This window comes from Phaenicophaeus curvirostris, chromosome 1, assembly GCF_032191515.1.
Source record: "Phaenicophaeus curvirostris isolate KB17595 chromosome 1, BPBGC_Pcur_1.0, whole genome shotgun sequence".
Lineage (NCBI taxonomy): Eukaryota > Metazoa > Chordata > Aves > Cuculiformes > Cuculidae > Phaenicophaeus > Phaenicophaeus curvirostris.
In genome coordinates, this window is record NC_091392.1 from 1,661,828 (window position 1) to 1,680,640 (window position 18,813).

The 18,813-nt window shown below is 47.2% G+C and overlaps 1 protein-coding gene across 1 annotated transcript in view; it reads right to left on the reverse strand.

The window, feature by feature from the left end:
* Positions 1 to 18,813, reverse strand: part of EXOC4 (exocyst complex component 4) — a 428,233-nt gene that overhangs the window by 84,327 nt on the left and 325,093 nt on the right. Inside the window, exon 12 of the mRNA XM_069861081.1 lies at positions 7,490 to 7,626. Within this exon, the coding sequence (XP_069717182.1) occupies positions 7,490 to 7,626 (137 nt within the window). The remainder of the gene's footprint in view (positions 1 to 7,489; positions 7,627 to 18,813) is intronic.

An 18,813-nucleotide genomic window follows, 5' to 3' on the forward strand; every position in this document is an offset into this window, starting at 1 on the left:
ATGTACTTTGTCAGAGCCCTTTAAGGGTAAAAGGGCCATATTGTACCCACTCTTGGAATAACAGAATCATAGAATGGTTTGGATTGGAAGGAACCTTAAAGCCCATCCAGTTCCAGCCTCCTCATATGGGCAGGGACACCTCCTACTGGGTCAGGTTGCTCAAAGCCCCATTTAGCGTGTCCTTGAACACCTTCAAGGAGGAGACATCCACAATGTCCCTGGGCAACCTGAGCCAGGGCCTCACTACCCTCATAGGGAAGAATTTCTTCCTAATGTCTCGTCTAAATCTTCCCCCTTCCAATTTAAAACCACTCCTCCTTGTCCTATTACTCCAGGCCCTTGGAAAAAGTCACTCCACAGCTCTCCTGTAGGACTCCTCCAGGTACTGGAAGGCTGTTATAAGGTCTCCCCAGAGCTTCCTCTTCTCCAGCTGAACACCACCAATTCTCTCAAGTTGTCCTCAATAGTAAAAATGCTCCAGCCCTGAGATCATCTTTGCAGCCCTAATGCCTCAACTTACAATCATTTACAGAACCAGAGGAGGTCATTCTGTACTAGAAGAGAGACAAGGTAGTTTCTCCATGGCTCATTTGTTCTCTTCAATCTCAATCGAGCTCGCCAGCCGCTGCTGATTGTGTTGTGACTGCAATGTGGAAACCTGCCCAGGAAGATCTGGGTGGAAGCCACCAGCTCACCGCACACCAGCTGCTCCAGCTTGGGGACCAGGTCTGAAGCAACAAAAGGAAATGAAGGGTCCAAGATCTTCTCTCCATTCATCCAAAGCATCCAATAACCAGAGATTTCATCTCAGTGGTATGTATGTGTGAAATCGAATCAAAGATTACAGCATATTCCAATTATGAAGACCTTCCCTGCTTAATATTTTTGGCAGCGTAACTAATCTGAATTCCTCACGGGCAATTGCAGGAGACAAACAGGATGCTCTATTTGAAGGAGCCAATTAGCTGCCTATTTTTTTGTGTTGGGATTACTCCTGAACAACCATCTACATAGGTCTTGTCAACGTTTGGTGACCAGAGAAAGGGAAGTCCTCTCCCATTCTTTGGTTGCTCGGATAGACAACAAGGATCTGCTACAGGAACGCTGGGGAGGGTCTCTTGATCAGGGAGTGCAGGGATACAATGAGGGGGAGTGGTTTGAAGCTGAAAGAGGGCAGGTTTAGATTAGATATTACGAAGAAATGTCTTGCTGTGACAGTGGTGAGACCCTGGTCCAGGCTGCCATGGAAGTTGTGGCTGCTCCATCCCTGGAGCTCTTCAAGACCTGGTTTGACAGGGCTTGGAGCAGCCTGATCCAGTGGGAGGTGTCTCTGCCCACAGCAGGGGGGTTGGAACTAGATGGGCTTTGAGGTCCCTTCCAACCCAAACCGTTCAACGTTTGTATGAAACATGCTCAGAGATGTGACTAGAATTCAGGTGGTGATTTTGGGAAGGGTCATCCCACATGGCCTCAAGCTCCACCAGGGGAGGTTTAAGCTGGACATTAGGAAAAAAATTTTCACAGAAAGGGTCATTGGGCACTGGCAGAGGCTGCCCAGGGAGGGGGTTGAGTCCCCTTCCCTGGAGGGGTTTAAGGGCCGGGTGGCCGAGGTGCTGAGGGACATGGGTTAGTGATTGATGGGAATGGTTGGACTTGATGATCCGGTGGGTCTCTTCCAACCTCATGATTCTATGACATCACATTAAAGACCCCACACATTTCTGAGGGGTTATGTGGATTAACTGATTTTTAATGTCCTGAGAGGTATCTTTTTGTAAATAAAGAGAAACAAAAGAGAAATGCACACTGGGTATCTGTGTTTTGAGAAGGAAAACAGTGAAAAAGGCATTGAGACAAGAGCCAACACTGATCTATCTTGAAACAGAGCAGATGATTACTACTTTTCCCACCAGCATGGAGCAACCCATCCCTCCCTTCACTTACCACCATGAAAACAACCTCTGCTCAGTCAGTAGACAGGATTTGTGAAAATGAATTTGTCACATGCACTTAGATATAAATTTTCCTTCTCTTTAAATTTCATGTTCAATCTGCCACAGACAAAAGAATGAATTTTGTTTCCAGCCACAGAAGACCTCGGCATCAAAACTTCAATTTGGCCTTCTGCTGCTGTTAGGAACTTGGTGTTTTTCCATTGATGAAAAAAAAAAAGAAAAAAAAAAAAAGGTGTCTTTTTTTCCCCACCCTGGTGAAAACTAAGGGGAAAAAATAAAACTGCACCAGAATCTCTGACATCTAAGATGGAAAACCTGAATTTGATGATATCTGGTCATTTCTCTGCCAAGGCAAGACAACTGTTCCATTGAATATATTAGCCAGTGCTTTGTCCTCTCCGGATTTAAATTACTAAAGTAATAGTCTCCTTCCCTTGGGAGTCTATTTCACAGTTGAACAAATCTAAGTCTTGGACAAGAAAAAAAAAATCCTGATACTGTGCTCGTGTTTTATTTTACTCAATTTCAACCCATTACTCCCCAGTATTTCCCTTTACGGCAGTCTCAGCACTCGCCACGTCCGCTGTTTACTCTCTTCAATTATTTACAGCCTTATCATAGCCCTTCAGATGTGTATGGATGGAAGTCATCTTCGGGAGTCTTCTGATGGAGTTGTACAGAGGACAGAGCTACCTCTCTGGTTTATGATCCTTATTATCTGCTGTCTTCAAAAATATTATTGCTTTTTGCAGTGGGCGTTGGGGGAAGAGGAAGGGGAGGCTCTTTAGCTGCCAGAGTAAGTTGCAAATTGAGCTTAGTGTCCTTGCTTTTCTAGGGTTAGTGTTTTCTGAGAGCCCAACTCACATAATTCCTGCTTTTCTCACCTTTACTCGTGGGTCCATAAGCCACTGGAGCCCAAAGCAGCATTTCCCACGGAAATCAATAGGGAGCTTTGAATTAATCGATGCCGGGACACTGCCACCACTACATGGGTTCCTTAGATTGATGTCCCTGCTCTTTCTCGTGGTTGCAACACCTCCTAATTTTTATTGACAGGTTTCTTTTACTCCAACCACCCACTCATTAAGGAAAGGGTTAAACAAGGTTGTCCATATACTAGAGTATTGTGCCCAGTTCTGGAATCCTCAATGTAAGAAGGACATGGAGCTGCTGGAACAGGTCCAGAGGAGGCTACAAAGATGATCAGAGGGCTGGAGCACCTCCCATGCCAGGACAGGCTGAGAGAGTTGGGCTTGTTCAGCCTGGAGAAGAGAAGGCTCCAAGGAGACCTTAGGGCGACCTTCCAGTACCTGAAGGGGCTGCAAGAAAACTGGGGAGGGGCTGTTCACAAAGGCTTGTGGTGACAGGACAAGGGGAATGGGGATAAACTGGAGAGGGGCAGATTTAGACTGGACATAACGAGGAACTTCTTCACCATGAAGGTGGTGAGGCCCTGGAACAGGCTGCCAAGGGAAGTTGTGGATGCTCCATCCCTGGAGGTGTTCAAGGCCAGGTTGGATGGGGTCTTGGGTAACCTGATCTAGTGGGAGGTGTCCCTGACCATGGCGGGGGGGGGTTGGAACTAGTTGATCTTTAAGGTCCCTTCCAACCCAAACTATTCTATGATTCCATGATACACCAACATCTGTTGGATGCCCAGCTTTCCTCCTCGATTAAAAGCGACTTTCCCCCCACTTTTTCTTTCTAGCATCTCAGTCACTTTTCAACCTCCGTAATTTCTTATCAACGTCAATCTAATTCAGGTCCTTGAGTAAATTAACACAAGACAGGATGACATGTTGCAGTACAGCTCAAAATGCTTCCTTTCAAACACCCTCCCCGCTTCTCCCAACCTCCTCTGTAATTATTCCTGCTGCTGTAATAGGGTTACTTGCTGCCACCAGTGCCAGCATCAACTAATTAATTCACAGCTCAACGGGCCAAGGAAAATGCCATCTGGTTGTACCCAGCTCCTGGGAGCGGGGAGGGAATAGGTGTAACCCTTACACTGGTGATGGAATGTGAGCGAGGAGGGTTCAGCCCTCCACAGCTCGGTGGGTTTTATCCAGATAACATCTGCTGGTCCTCATGGTCCCAGATCTGCACCATAAACGTCCCTGGACACAGCTGGAGGGCCGTGGCTTTTCATTAGGAAAACATCTGGGGGCCACAGGGGCTAATTGGGCTCTGGTGCCTTGCACCAAAGCTATTATTGAATAGTATTTTTTATCTTCCCAGGCTGAGATGCTGTTTCCATGCTGAGCGCTGCTCGCACTGCTAAGAGTTTAAACAGGGTGCTCAGCATGTGTCAGGCACCTAATGGTCCGAGGGAGACAGACCCCTGCCCTAAAAGTGTCAAAAAGACAACTTAAACCCCAAAAAGTTAATGCAAGAAGGGGAAGATGCCAATAAAAAGCAATAAATGGAGTGGCAAGAGCATTTCCCAGGGACACGACAAATCCTGTTTGACCACAGACCCCACTCCCTGGATGAATTAATCTGTTTCTCATTTCCTTATCAATAAACAGGGACTTAGTTTTATTTTGCATGGCTGGAATGCAAGAAATGTGATTTTTTTTTTAACCCTCTCCATGATTTGGAGAGATCTAGGTCCAGTTTTAACCCACCTGACATTACAGATTCAACTGAGAGAATCAGCCAGGAGGCTGGTCACCATAAATTGCTTTCACAGCCATTGGAGAGAGCTGGACACCTCCAGAGAGGCAGATTTTAATTATCAAAGAATCATAGAATTACAGAATGGTTTGAGTTAGAAGGAACCTTAAAGATCATCCAGCTCCAACCCCACTGCTGAGGGCAGCCATCCCTTTCCTCAAAGCCTCATCCAACCTCACCTTGAACACCTCCAGGGATGGGGCAGCCACATCTTCAACCTCTGCCAGTGCCTCACCAGTAACACTGTAAAATATTTCTTCCTAATATCTAAGCTAAATCTCCCCTCTTTCAGCTTCAAACTGTTCCCCCTCATCCTATCCCTGCAATCCCTGGCCAAGACTCTCTCCCCAGCTTTCCTGGAGCCCCTTCAGGTACTAGAAGGCTGCTCTAAGTTCTTCTGGGAGCCTTCTCTTCTCCAAGCTGAACAACCCCAACTCTCTCAGCCTGTCCTCGTATGGGAGATGCTCCAGCCCTCAGATCATCTTTGTGGCCTCCTCTGGACTCGTTCCAACAGAGCTGTGTAAGATCTACATCTTCTGCAAATTATATGCTGGTAAAAGTGCAACAAAAACTATTTACAAATGGAATTTATATTTTCAGACTGGTTTATGAGGGGTTGGGGATAAAAACGAAAACAAAAAAAAAGGAGACATTAAAATGAAAACACAAAGAATTAAATGATTCTATGATATGACATCTCACCCAGATCACATTAAATACATTTCTAAAATTCATCATCAATTAAAACAGCACAATCCATGGTTGCTACTTATATCAACGCCCAATCCATTCATATCCTACCCCGATTGTTTTTTTCTTTACGTTCACTAGGAAATCAGAGCCAAATGGAAATCAAACATGAAAAATCTCAGCTGTGCATTTCTTAGTGCTGACGTCCTGACAGAGCTATCAGTTCTGCAAAGGCCTTGGAATAAAACAGTCTTGCTTTGAGGAGCCTGTATTTGAATACATTTCATCCACGTTTGCTCATATTCCTCTTCAAGAAACACACGCACATGGGGAACGAGCGGATGCCATGTGCAAATCTTGCATAAACCATCTCTCTGGCTTCCCAAATTCTCACTATTTTGACATCTCAAGAACAGACACTCGGATGGCTTCGCCTGATTGTATTAATACCCAGCTCTAGGGAGTTTATTCGGATTTTAAGCCGCTATACATGATCCTTCCTCCACGAAGTTTATCAACAGGAGGATTTATCCTCTTCAAAGCCCCAAGGAAAACCCTAATCCAAAGGGCAAGGCTGTGCGGAGCCGTACCGACGCGAGATCCCTGCAGAGGGCATAACGTCCTCGCGGATCGAACCGCTCGCCCCTTGCAAAGCAGGGTAGCTGCTCTATTCCTCTGCATCATTTGAAATGTATATAGATTTCTATTTCAGTCAGTCATTTGCTAGCAGCGAAACTCGAATGTTTCCTGTTTTTCCTCCAGCTGTAATCAGGATATTGCCAAATTAGGGCTGTCCTAATTGCTCCTCAGCAGGTGCCAAATCCAGGAATGGTATCAGCAAAGGAAGGAAGGAAGGACCTTTAAGTTCAAGCCAAAGAAATCACATCTATTGTGTGGCTCCAGTCAGTGGAGTTTCAGAGAAAATATGAGCATTTTGGACAACGGCACACGAGCAGCTACTAATTTACACAAATGCTCAGACAAAGTTTAACCCAGATATGGGCTCACTGCTATTGTTGGCTTTACTAATAATAATAACGAGCCCGTACGCAGCCGCTCGCCAGATGAAGCTCCTCCTGAATGAAATCAGGCAATAGGAAATAATTCCTTAATGCTCTTGGTCAGAAAAACACAAGGGGCTTTTTTTCGCTTCCCCTGCTACTGGCAGCCTCAATGAGCCATTAAAGGAGATTATGGGTAGCGCTATTATAGCCCATGATGTCGTAGCATCTTTAGTGTCTTTCAGCACAAGGATTTATCCCCACACAATGCTGGTCCCCTCTCCAGAGAGGACCATTTTACACATGGGCAACAGGGATGTACAGAGAATCAGTTACTTATTGATGGTTACCCAGGCAATCTATGAGAAAGGAAGCACCCAAAGGACAGCTGAACATGAGCCAGCTGAGGTCCAGGTGGCTGAGAAGGCCAGCAGCATCTTGGCTTGGATCAGAAACAGTGTGACTAGCAGGTCCAGGGAGGTTCTTCTCCCTCTGTACTCAGGACTGGTGAGACTGCACCTCGAATCCTGGGGTCAGTTCTGGGCCCCTCCCCACAAGAAGAATGTTGAGGCTCTGGAGCGAGTGCAGAGAAGAGCAACAAAGCTGGGGAAGGGGCTGGAGAACAAGCCTGAGGGCCCTGGGGGTGTTTAGCCTGGAGAAGAGGAGGCTGGGGGGAGACCTCGTTGCTCTCTACATCTACCTGAAAGGAGGTTGTGGAGAGGAGGGTGCTGGCCTCTTCTCCCAAGGGACAGGGGACAGGACGAGAGGGAATGGCCTCAAGCTCCACCAGGGGAGGTTCAGGCTGAACTTTAGGAAAAAATTTTTCACAGAAAGGGTGATTGGGCACTGGCAGAAGCTGCCCAGGGAGGGGGTTGAGTCACCTTCCCTGGAGGGGTTTAAGGGACGGGTGGATGAGGTGCTGAGGGACATGGTTTAGTGTTTGATAGGAACGGTTGGACTCGATGATCCGGTGGGTCTCTTCCAACCTGGTGATTCTATGATTCTATAACTTGATCCGGTGGAAGGTGTCCCTGCCCATGCCTGAGGGATTGGAACTGGATGGACTTTGAGGTCTGTTCTGACCTAAACCATTCTACGATTCTATCAAACAGCAAAAGCCCCAGAGCAGGATCTCCCGCACACATCGGTTTCTGAGCCTGCCTGTACCTGTAGGCGAGGGTGCAGGTGTCCTTGTACTCCTGGAGCTTCACACACACCATGTTGAGGAACTGATCTGAATAGGCGCTCAAGTCGTGCATCAGGTTCATCAGGTCTTGAACAGTCTTCTCCACAATTACTGTGCTCTGGAAGAGAAAGAAGAGCAGTGGTTCAACATGTCTTTTAATCTCTGTCTTCTCATGTTTCGCTAATTAGTGTCACAGATGCAACTCTACAGCTGATGCTCCCTGACGCTGAGCAGATGCTGGAGATGCCCATGGCACCAAGTGACATAAAATAGAATGAATGAGTTAAAAATAGAAACCATGAAGTGATGAAAAGGGGTGGTTTAGGGGTTTAAATAGCAGGTCTGAAAGATATGGTTTCCGAGCTGGGTCCGGACCAGCAGAGCTCACCAGGTCTTTCCTTCCCTTGATGAAACCTGAAAACGCAAAGGTGTGATTTTCAGAGGAACCAGGTACCTGTAGCTTAGCTGAGCTCCCCTTGGGTTTGCAAACCACAAGCATTTCAGCCTGCCCCAGGACTCACAGACTGCAGAATACCCTAAAAACCAGAGACTTCCTCCATCACTCCCATTCACACAAACTACATGTGCAGGGGACGAGCTTTCTGCTGGGGGCTGAGGGTTAAGCAGCACCTTGAAACCTTTTTGTTACCCCAAGCAGCGTGTTGTAACCATGGAAACAACAGGATAAACCTGCAAACTGAAAATGTTGCTCCACATCCTATTGATGAGCAAATTTGGACAGCCTACAGAAGCAGGTACCATATATCTGATAATGTCTGAGATTTAAACAGCCCCATATGAATTACCGGATTTCTGATGCTCCCAAAGGTGACTTGGTGCAGTTTGTATTTAGAATCATACAATCAAATCATACAATCATGTAGGTTGAAAAAGAACTGGAAGATCATCAAGTTCAACCATCAGCCCAACACCACTGTGACTACTAAACCACGTCCCGAAGTGCCACAGCTACACAGTTTTTGAACCCCTCCAGGGACGGTGACTCCATCACTTCCCTGGGCAGCCTCTGCCAGTGCTTCACCGCTCTTTGGTAATGAAATTTTTCCTAATATCCAATCTGAACCTTCCCTGGTGCAACTTGAAGCCACTTCCTCTCATCCTATCGCTTGCTACTTGGGAGAAGAGTCCACCTCCCACGTTGCTACAACCTCCTTTTGAGGAGCAGCATAGAGTTGATGAGGACTCTCCTAAGCCTCTTCTCCAGACCGAACAGCCCCAGTTCCCTCAGCTGCTCCTCACAAGACTTGCACTCCAGAACCTTCACCACTTGACCTTCTCTGGACATGCCCCAGCACCTCAACATCAATCTTGTACAGAAGGGACCAAAACTGAACATAGGATTTGAGATGTGGCCTCATCAGTGTTGAGTACAGGGGGATGATCCCTCCCCTACTCCTGGTGGCCACACCATGGCTGATCCAAGCCAGGATGCCACTGGCTGCCTTGGCCACCTGGGCCACTGCTGCCTCATAAGTGGCCACTGTCAAACAACACCCAGAGGTCCTTTTTCATGCGGCAGCTTTCCAGACCCTCCTCTCCAAGCCTGGAATGTTGTTGTGATCCAAGTGCAGGAGCGGGCACTTGGCCTTATTGAACCTCATACAGTGTACCTGAGCCCATCGATCCAGCCTGTCCAGATCCTGGACATTAGGAAAAAATTTTTCACAGAAAGGGTCATTGGGCACTGGAACAGGCTGCCCAGGGAGGTGGTTGAGTCCCCTTCCCTGGAGGGGTTTAAGGGACGGGTGGACAAGGCGCTGAGGGACATGGGTTAGTGATTGATGGGAATGGTTGGATTCAATGATTGGGTGAGTCTCTTCCAACCTGGTGATTCTATGAATCAAGGCTGAATTTAACCCTTTCTTTGTGTTGATGGGGATGCAAAGAGGTGTTAGTGACTCGGTTGTCTGCAGAGTGAAATCTCATCAAACCCCAACTCATCGTCTCTAACACAACCCCAACTTCCACCTCTCTATTGATTTCCAGATTAAAGCGCGGCAGCATCGCCCTGATCCATAATCCTGCTCCTCCAGAGCAACCTCTGAGTGACAGCAATCGATTCTGCTCTACTACCTGTCCCTGATTTGGTAAAAAAAGCATCCGCAAACCTCATCCTCATTCAGAGCACACGTGACTCCTTAGCATGTGGGGCTTTCAGTGAAGGCTTAGTCACCGCCTGAGCTGTTCCTGATACGCCCTTGGCTCACAACTGTACTTGGACAAAAGAAAGCACTTCTCTTTGGATGTTCTTGTATCTTATTAAGCTTGCTCTTAAGTAAATCACAGGAATTAACCATCTTTCATATTAAAATTAGCAACAATTTGAGATTATTTTGTCTAAACAAGAATATAGTCTGGAGTAGCTGCCGCTCCGATGCTCTTGTTGATGCTGCTTTTCCCCGTTACTTCTCCCCAAGTACCTGGGTTTTAATAAATATTCAATCCCACTCTAGGCTTGATGCGCATGGAGGAGAACAACCAACCCTAAAGGACTTGCAACCTGGAGCTGTCGTCAGCGAATGAAGCGACAACTGCGTGGAGAGGCTGCAGCAGTCACAGATGCTGCTTTTCATACCGATGGGCTCCAAGGTGTGAGCACAGCTCACTAGCTGCAGGATTCAGGTGTCGCCCAAGCTCTTTGCTATCCCTGCGCGGCTGCCAGCACGTCAGGTTGACCCCAGCATGGGGAAAAGCAGCATTTTAAGAATCCACCCAAATCCCACTAAAATGAAACACCGAGCTGGCATCTTTCCCTTGAGAATAAACTCAAACCCACGTATGATGGCTTGATAAATGTGTTGGAAATTAGATCCATCACGTGTACCAGGCTCAAGGTAGGGCACAGTCACACCTTCAGGGCATTAAAGCAGGTTAAGGAGCTGCTGTCCTTCAACCTTCAAGCACCAACAACCAAAATCAGGGCAAGGGGGTTCAGCAGAGATGCTTCACTTTGAATCTTGTGGCTTCAAGGTGTTCCCATGGCTCTCAGCAGCAGATAATGCAGCTCCAACCTGCTGACCTGAGCCACCAGAACATCTCTTGACTGCACGAATGGAAAGCACAAAAATTGTGCAGCTTCAATTCGAATCTCCTTCTGGGGGCTGATCCTGATTCTTAAGGATGAGGCATCAAAGCTAACAATTACATGTTCTTGTAAAAAGTCCCTCCCCAGCTCTCCTGAAGTCCCTTCAGGTACTAGAAGCTGCTTTAAGGTCTCCGTGGAGCCTTCTCTTCTCCAGGCTCAACAACCCCAACTCTCTCAGTCTTTCCTCATACCAGAGGTGCTCCAGCCCTCACATCATCCTCGTGGCCTTCTCTAAACACGTTCCAACAGTTCTATATCCTTCTTCTGTAGGGGATTCCAGAACTGGACACAATACTTCAGGTGGGGTCTCAACGACGCTCCAGGTGGGATCTCAGGTGTTTGCATGTGAGCAAACAACTTAAAAATCCAGATTGTGTGTTAAAAAAGAATATATTGCTGGCTTCTATGTATTTTCTCCCTCTTACTTCTTCCCCTGCACAACAACATTACAATCATAGCTAAGCTCGTGCCAATATCTTGATTTCAGGCTAAGATCTTTTGATTTAAACAAAATATAAAGCTGCTTGCGTGATTTGAAAAACAAAACGAAAGAGAAAAGGTGATTAGCATATGAAAGGAGACAGTCCCAGACGCATAATGGCTATTTTTCTGTAACATTTTAACCTTTTTCCAAAGCAATCCTGGCACATCTGCCTCCGTCTCTGGGGACGCGACATATTAGGATGCATTAGACCACGTTAATATAAGCTGGATTCGTTAGCTGGGCCAGTGCAGGATCTTCTGAAGGTCCGTGTGAGAAAATGAAAGGCAGCGCACGTATTATCAGACAGTTACGATCCAGTTGCCTCTAACCCATCTGGATTCATTAACAGCAAATGGGTATGATCAAAGCGTAATTTAATGGCGAGACACTTCAAGGAAGCCTTTTAAAAAAACCCACACTAACAAGGAAACTCACCCACAGAACAAAATTCAGCTCCTCGCACCTGAAAACGCTGCGTGGGGCTGAATTGTAACACCAGGCCAAGGGAAGGACTCATTACTCCGACAACGCATCGAGGGGAGGGTTTTAAAAGAGTCTTGAGGCTACGAAAAATATCAAGAAGTTCCTTCTTGTGACCTCCCGTCCATTAGCTGCTGTTGAGGTAATAGGATAAAACAGCAGCGCCACTCATTATTAACAACCACGGGTTTTATCTTAAATGTATTTTGAAAACATTTGTCACTACACCGTGATATGGTCCTTATTCTCAGTGGGGCTGAAGATTCAGATAATGTAAAGCAGCTCCAGGGCAGGTTTCGTTTATACTCTGAACACGAGTCTTTCACCAACCCAGAGTGATGGAGAATAAGCAGACCCAGAGGTATCATTTCAGTTCCCCTTTGGGATTATGCTCTGGTTTGATCTAAATCAAAATTGTTTCATAGAATCATAGAATCACCAGGTTGGAAGAGACCCACCGGATCATCGAGTCCAACCATTCCTATCAAACACTAAACCATGTCCCTCAGCACCTCGTCTACCCGTCCCTTACACACCTCCAGGGAAGGTGACTCAACCACCTCCCTGGGCAGCCTGTTCCAGGGACCAATGACCCTTTCTGTGAAAAATTTCTTCCTAATGTTCAGTCTAAACCTCCCCTGGTGGAGCTTGAGGCCATTCCCTCTCGTCCTGTCCCCTGTCACTTGGGAGAAGAGCCCAGCTCCCTCCTCTCCACAACCTCCTCTCAGGGAGTTGGAGAGAGCAATGAGGTCTCCCCTCAGCCTCCTCTTCTCCAGGCTAAACAACCTAACATTAGCTCAGTCTTGTCTAAGTAATTGCATTCTCTGAAATTAGCTGCGTGTTTTTCAGACTCTCTAGAAGCAATAACACAAGGCATTGGGATGAAGAAATATATTGCTCATACTTATTCCTATAGCAACCAAGGCCATCCTCAAGCTGGTGGAGCCGTGAATCAAAGATGAAAAAGGGTCACACCTGCAGGAAGGGCTGGATGGGACAGGTGACCTCCAACAGACCAAAATTCCATCCCAGACACATCACGCTCGGGATAAAGCTGTGGAATCACAAGGGTTTTGCTCTCTTCTTCATATGGCCAACATCCAGTGAGGACCTTGTCTGTCCGTCTGTCCCTCATGCTGGATCTGTGTGTTCCTGAATCGAGTTCCTGAGCCCAGCTCCCTCCTACCACTCACCTTCCTCCTGCCTGCACTACATCATTGGTGGTGATGTAGTAATCGAGGGTAGGGACACAATTTTGTATATTTGTATATGTTTTATCATTTTCTTATGAATAGTATGTTCTTCATTATTATTATTAATGGCTTTAAATTGGAGGGGTAAGATTTAGATAGGACATTAGGAAGAAATTCTTCTTGATGAGGGTGGTGAGGCACCAGCCCAGGTTGCCCAGGGAAGTCGTGGCTGCCCCATCCCTGGAGGTGTTCAAGACCAGGGTGGATGGGGCTTCGAGCAACCTGATCCAGTGGGAGGTGTCCCTGCCCGCGGCAGGGATGTTGGATGATCTTCCAACCCAAACCATTCTAGTAGAGCAGCCCGGTGTATTGAGAGGCGTCCCTGCCCATGTCAGAGGGTTGGAATTGGATGATCTTGAAGGTCCCTTCCAACCCAAAACATTCTATGATTCTATGACTATTATCTCATTAAAGTTGCTCTAGTTTAGTTTCCAACACGCAAGTCTTTTTCTCTCATTTCCCTTTCCCCTGGGGACAGGAGGAAGGGAATTGGGAGCCCAACTACTCCGTTTTAGCTGCTGAAATTGGTTGGGCTGGGGCTAAACTGTGACAGATTATTGTCTTGTACAACCTCACCAATGTTTTAAAAACGACTGAACTCCTCTACAGCAAGAGGGCACTCGATGTAAAACAATGCAGCAGGAGGCATGTTTTCAAGGGTCCCTCAAAATGCACTTAGACAGCACAAAAAAGCTGCTTCCCTAACGATTCCCCGACACGCAGAGGGAGTTCAAAACAACAGGTCAAGCCTACGTAAACCTTCAACTTTGCAATCTGTCGTTTGTTTTCTCTAACTTCTTGGCAAGGAGCATTAGATTAGAGGATCAATCTCCACTCGGAATATTTTTCTCTGCAGGAATCGCGGCTTCTCCCATGCCCTTTCAGTTGCTTGGGGGAAGAAAGCAAAGATAGGAATGTACCTGTGCAGGGATGTCTTCATTGTGTGATGGGCTCTTGGAAACCCAGCAGATGGAGGAGGAGACCTTGGAGCTGGAAAGGCTGTTGATGATTAGCATATTATTGCCTATCACTTAAAAATCCCCTCGAGATGTCTTGGCAGAGTAAGGCGCCAGGTGAGTGGCTGCCTTAAAAATAAATAAAGCCTAATCTAATTTTTAAGCTGGAGTTTAGCTGACATCCCACAATTTAAGAAGTATTATATGAAACACAGCTGCAATTAAAAAAAAAGATGAAAGGTTTTCACAGAATCACTAGGTTGGAAAAGACCCACTGGATCATCGAGTCCAACCATACAAACCTCTTGTAGCTCAGTGCTGAGCCACAGTTCTGGGTTTGGGACCATTTCAAAGAGACACCAGTGGTATGTCGCGTGCTGACACCCTGAAGTGCAACACTGAGCTGCTGGAGCATGTCCAGAGGGGAGCGATGAGGCTGGTAAAGGGTCTGAAGCACAAGTCCTGTGAGATGTGGCTGAGGGAAGCGGGACTGTTTAGTCTGGAGAAGAGAAGGCCGAGGGGAGACCTTCTCCGTCTCTACAACTACCTGAAAGGAGGTTGTGGTGAGGTGGGTGCTGGTCCCTTCTCCCAGTTAACAATGGATAAGACGAGAGGAAATGGCCTCATGCTGCAACAGGGGAGGTTTAGATTGGCTGTTAGGAAAAATTTCTTTACTGAAAGAGCAGTGAAGCACCAGAATAGGCTGCCCAGGGAGGTGGTGGAATCACCACACCTGGAGAAGTTCAAAAAACGTGCATATGAGCAACTTTGGGACATGGTTTAACAGGCATGTTGGTATGATATTGATGATTGGACTTGATTATCTCAGAGGCCTTTTCCAATCTTAACAATTCTATGAGTCTGTGATTTATTCATGCATTTTCTTGTTGTGTTTTTTTTTTTTTCTTTTTAAATAACAGCTTCTCAGCTGCCCACCCCCTAAACGTTAAATTCACAGCATCTGCCTTTCCAAACCATCATTCATCCTCCTTTCCCGGCACTGAGGAGATGTATTCATCAGATGGCTCCAGTGACCCACGCTGGGGCACCGCTCTTCCCGAAGAGCTGCAAATAGATAAATCACCACATCCGAGAAGGAAGCCTTCACTTGCACTACCAGGAATACACTATCCATAGAGATTTGTCTCGCTCAGTGCAGCCTCCCCTGTCTTGGGTGCCGTGTGCTGTGTCATCATCCATTAGAGTGAAAAACATCTCCATGAATTGCTCCAGTTGATAAAATCATAGAATCACCAGGTTGGAAGAGACCCACCAGATCATCGAGTCCAACCATTCCTATCAAACACTAAACCATGTCCTTCAGCACATCGTCCGCCTGTCCCTTAAACCCCTCCAGGGAAGGGGACTCAACCCCCACCCTGGGCAGCCTCTGCCAGGGATCAATGACCCTTTCTGTGAAAAACTTTTTCCTAATGTCCAGCCTGAACATCCCCTGGCGGAGCTTGAGGCCATTCCCTCTCGTCCTGTCCCCTGTCCCTGGGGAGAAGAGGCCAGCTCCCTCCTCTCCACAACCTCTTTTCAGGGAGTTGTAGAGTTGTACTTGTTTCATATCAATCATATCATATGGAGAAGACAAAGCTCAAAGAGTACAAGTTGCACTGGAAGAGGTTTCACCTCGATGTAAGAAAGATTTTTTACAGTGAAAATGATCTTTCACTGCAACAACCTTCTCAGGGACCTGGTTGAGTCCCCATGCTGGAGGGTTTTAAGATGCAACTGGAGAGACTGAACATGAGGAAAAAGTTTTTCACAGAAAGGGTGATTGGGCACTGGAACAGGCTGCCCAGGGAGGGGGTTGAGTCACCTTCCCTGGAGGGGTTTAAGGGACATGTGGATGAGGTGTTGAGGGACATGGTTTAGTGTTTGATAGGAATGGTTGGACTCGATGATCCGGTGGGTGTCTGCCAACCTGGTGATTCTATGATTCTATGATTCTATAATCTCATCTTGGCTCCTTTTCCCACAACAGGTTGGACCAGATGATCTTTTCAGATCCCTTCCAACCTGGGGTGTTCTAGTCTATGATTTATTAATATTATCATTAATTTTATACAGACATTTACAGAGACTTAACGGGGTTTCAGCAGCTGTGGGAGCTTTGCCAAAATCCCACCCGAGGCAATTAGCTCTAAATTGGAAACCCATCTGGCCCGAGCTCCCTCCTCATCCCACGCCTCCACCTGCCACCTCACCTCCTGCTGCGCTCTGACCCGTGATGCTCCGCAGCGTTAGGCTGCCAGCTGCAATTTGCTTCTTCTGCTGTCAATTAATAACGGTTTGTTACTCGGCAGGCGGGTGAAACGGAGCTCTGCAGTGATCTCCCAGCATGTGCTTGGCTTTCCCGGTGATTTGCTTTACCACTTCAGCTGCTTAAATACCTCAACAGGCTCTTGTGAGCCAATATAGAATCATAGAATAACCAGGTTGGAAGAGACCCACCAGATCACCGAGTTCAACTATTCCTATCAAACACTAACCCGTGTCCCTCAGCACCTCGTCCACCCGTCCCTTAAACCCCTCCAGGGAAGGGGACTCAACCCCCTCCCTGGGCAGCCTCGGACAGGGACCAATCACCCTTTCTGTGAAAAATTTTTTCCTAATGTCCAGCCTAAATCTCCCCTGGTGGAGCTTGAGGCCATTCCCTCTTGTCCTGTCCCCTGTCCCTTGGGAGAAGAGCCCAGCTCCCTCCTTTCCACAACCTCCTCTCAGGGAGTTGGAGAGAGCAGTGAGGTCTCCCCTCAGCCTCCTCTTCTCCAGGCTAAACACCCCCAGGGCCCTCAGGCTTGTTCTCCAGCCCCTTCCCCAGCTTTGTTGCTCTTCTCTGCACTCGCTCCAGAGCCTCAACATCCTTCTTGTGGGGAGGGGCCCAGAACTGAACACAGGATTCGAGGAGCGGTCTCACCAGTGCTGAGTCCAGAGGGAGAAGAACCTCCCTGGACCTGCTGGTCACGCCGTTTCTGATCCAAGCCAAGATGCCCTTGGCCTTCTTGGCCACCTGGGCCACTGCTGAATATATATACATATATAGATATATATATATATCAATATATCAAGTGCTGTCAGTGCATTGAAGGGAAGATGGAGATAAAATCACAAATGCACTTACTCCCTTTGCCCAAATTCCAGCGGTTTAACAAATATCTTGTGAGGCAACATCTCATTAGACGCTATTACCTGTTGGTAGAGATGGAGATCAGGCAAAACTGAAAAGCAGGAGCGGGCGACCCAGTTATCCCTGAATCATAGAATGGCTTGGGTTGGGAGGGATCTGTCCCTATCTGCCCTATTTCTATTTCTTCACATAACTCAGCATTCATAGAAACACAGAATCATAGAAAAGTTTGGCTGAAAGGGACCTTAAAGCCCACCCAGTTCAAACCTCCCTCCCACGGGCAGGGACACCTCCCACTGCATCAGGTTGCTCAAAGCCCCATCCCACCTGGCCTTCAACACCTCCAGGGATGAGGCATCACCAGCTTCCCTGGGAAACCTGGGCCACCATTCTCACAGGAAAACATTTCTTCCTAATCTTTCATCTTATTCTCCCCTTTTTCTGCTTATAACTGTTCCACCTCATCCTATCCCTGCACTCCTCGAGAAAAACCTCCTCCCCAGCTTTCCTGGAGGCCCCATTTAAGTACTGGAAACTGCTCTAAGGTCTCCCCAGAGCCTTCTCTTCTCCAGGTTGAACAACCCCAACTCTCTCAGCCTTTCAATATTATAATCAACTGTCTGCTTAAGCCTTCCTGATGTCTAAAGCCCAGATAAGCCCTGTGGCTACAGGGAGCAAGCACGGGCTGGGTAGGAGAACTGGGTGCTGCTCCAGCTCCATCATTGCCATCAGGAGCCAACCTGCACCCCGATTTCAGTGCATCAATGCTGTGGTTAGCCCCACAAAAATAGAAGAGAAAAATCAACTCTGAATCAAGTAAAAAAGAGTGGTTTTTTTTTTTTTAGCTAACCGAGGAAAGATGATAGTCAAAATTGTCTGCTTTACTGATTAGTGCTTATTTCACATGGAGTGATAAGGGGGCTTTCCAATTTGCTTTCTTCTGAGGTAAAGCCAGGCTTTACAAAGGGCTGGAGTTTTTAGTATGTATCTATTGAAATATGTGCTTAAATGCAAAAAAAAAAACCCTCTTTTTTTTATGACCTCCAAATCTGCTTTTCTCATCCAGCATTCTTCTCAGCCAAATTCATTATTCCAGTATCAGTTCTGCAGAATCCTTCCTGTTACTATGGTTATACTACAGCCTACTAGGACTTTGCTTCCCAAATGCTCGCAGCTCGGAGGGATTTCTTGCTTTTTTGAACAGTAACTCCGCCCTGTTCACTGCAGGTGATATTATTCTTTATATGGGATTTATTGATGGGTTCTTTATCAGGGAGCGCAGGGACAGGACGAGAGGGAATGGTTTTAAGTTGAAAAATGGGAAACTGAGATGAGAGATTAGGAAGAAAGTTTTTCCTTTGAGGGTGGTGAGGTCCTGGCACGGGTTGCCCAGAGAAATTGTGGCTGCCCCATCCCTGGAGGTGCTCGAGACCAGGTTGGATGGGGCTTGGGGCAACCTGATGCTGTGAAGGGTGTCCCTGCCCACGGCAGGTGGTGGAAACCGGGTGATCTTAAAGGTACCTTCCAATCCAAAATGTTCTATGATTCTATTGTTCTGTTCTGAGAGGTCCCGGGTGCCTTCACACCGACTGAGGTGAATGGGAGACCAGGATACAATATCTTTCTCTCTCACGTTTAAAAACAATGCTGCAGGAGCTAAATGAGTGCTGAGACCAATGGCATGAGGGTCAAGAAGGCCGAATGCCGAGTCCTGCACTTGGGGCACAACAACCTTGGGCAGCTCCAGACGAGGGGAAGTCTGGCTAGAAAGCTACCTGGAGGAGAAGGACCTGGGGGTGTTGGTTGAACATGAGCCAGCAGTGGCCCAGGTGGCCAAGAAGGCCAATGTCATCTTGGCTTGGATCAGAAACGGCATGGCCAGCAGGGCCAGGG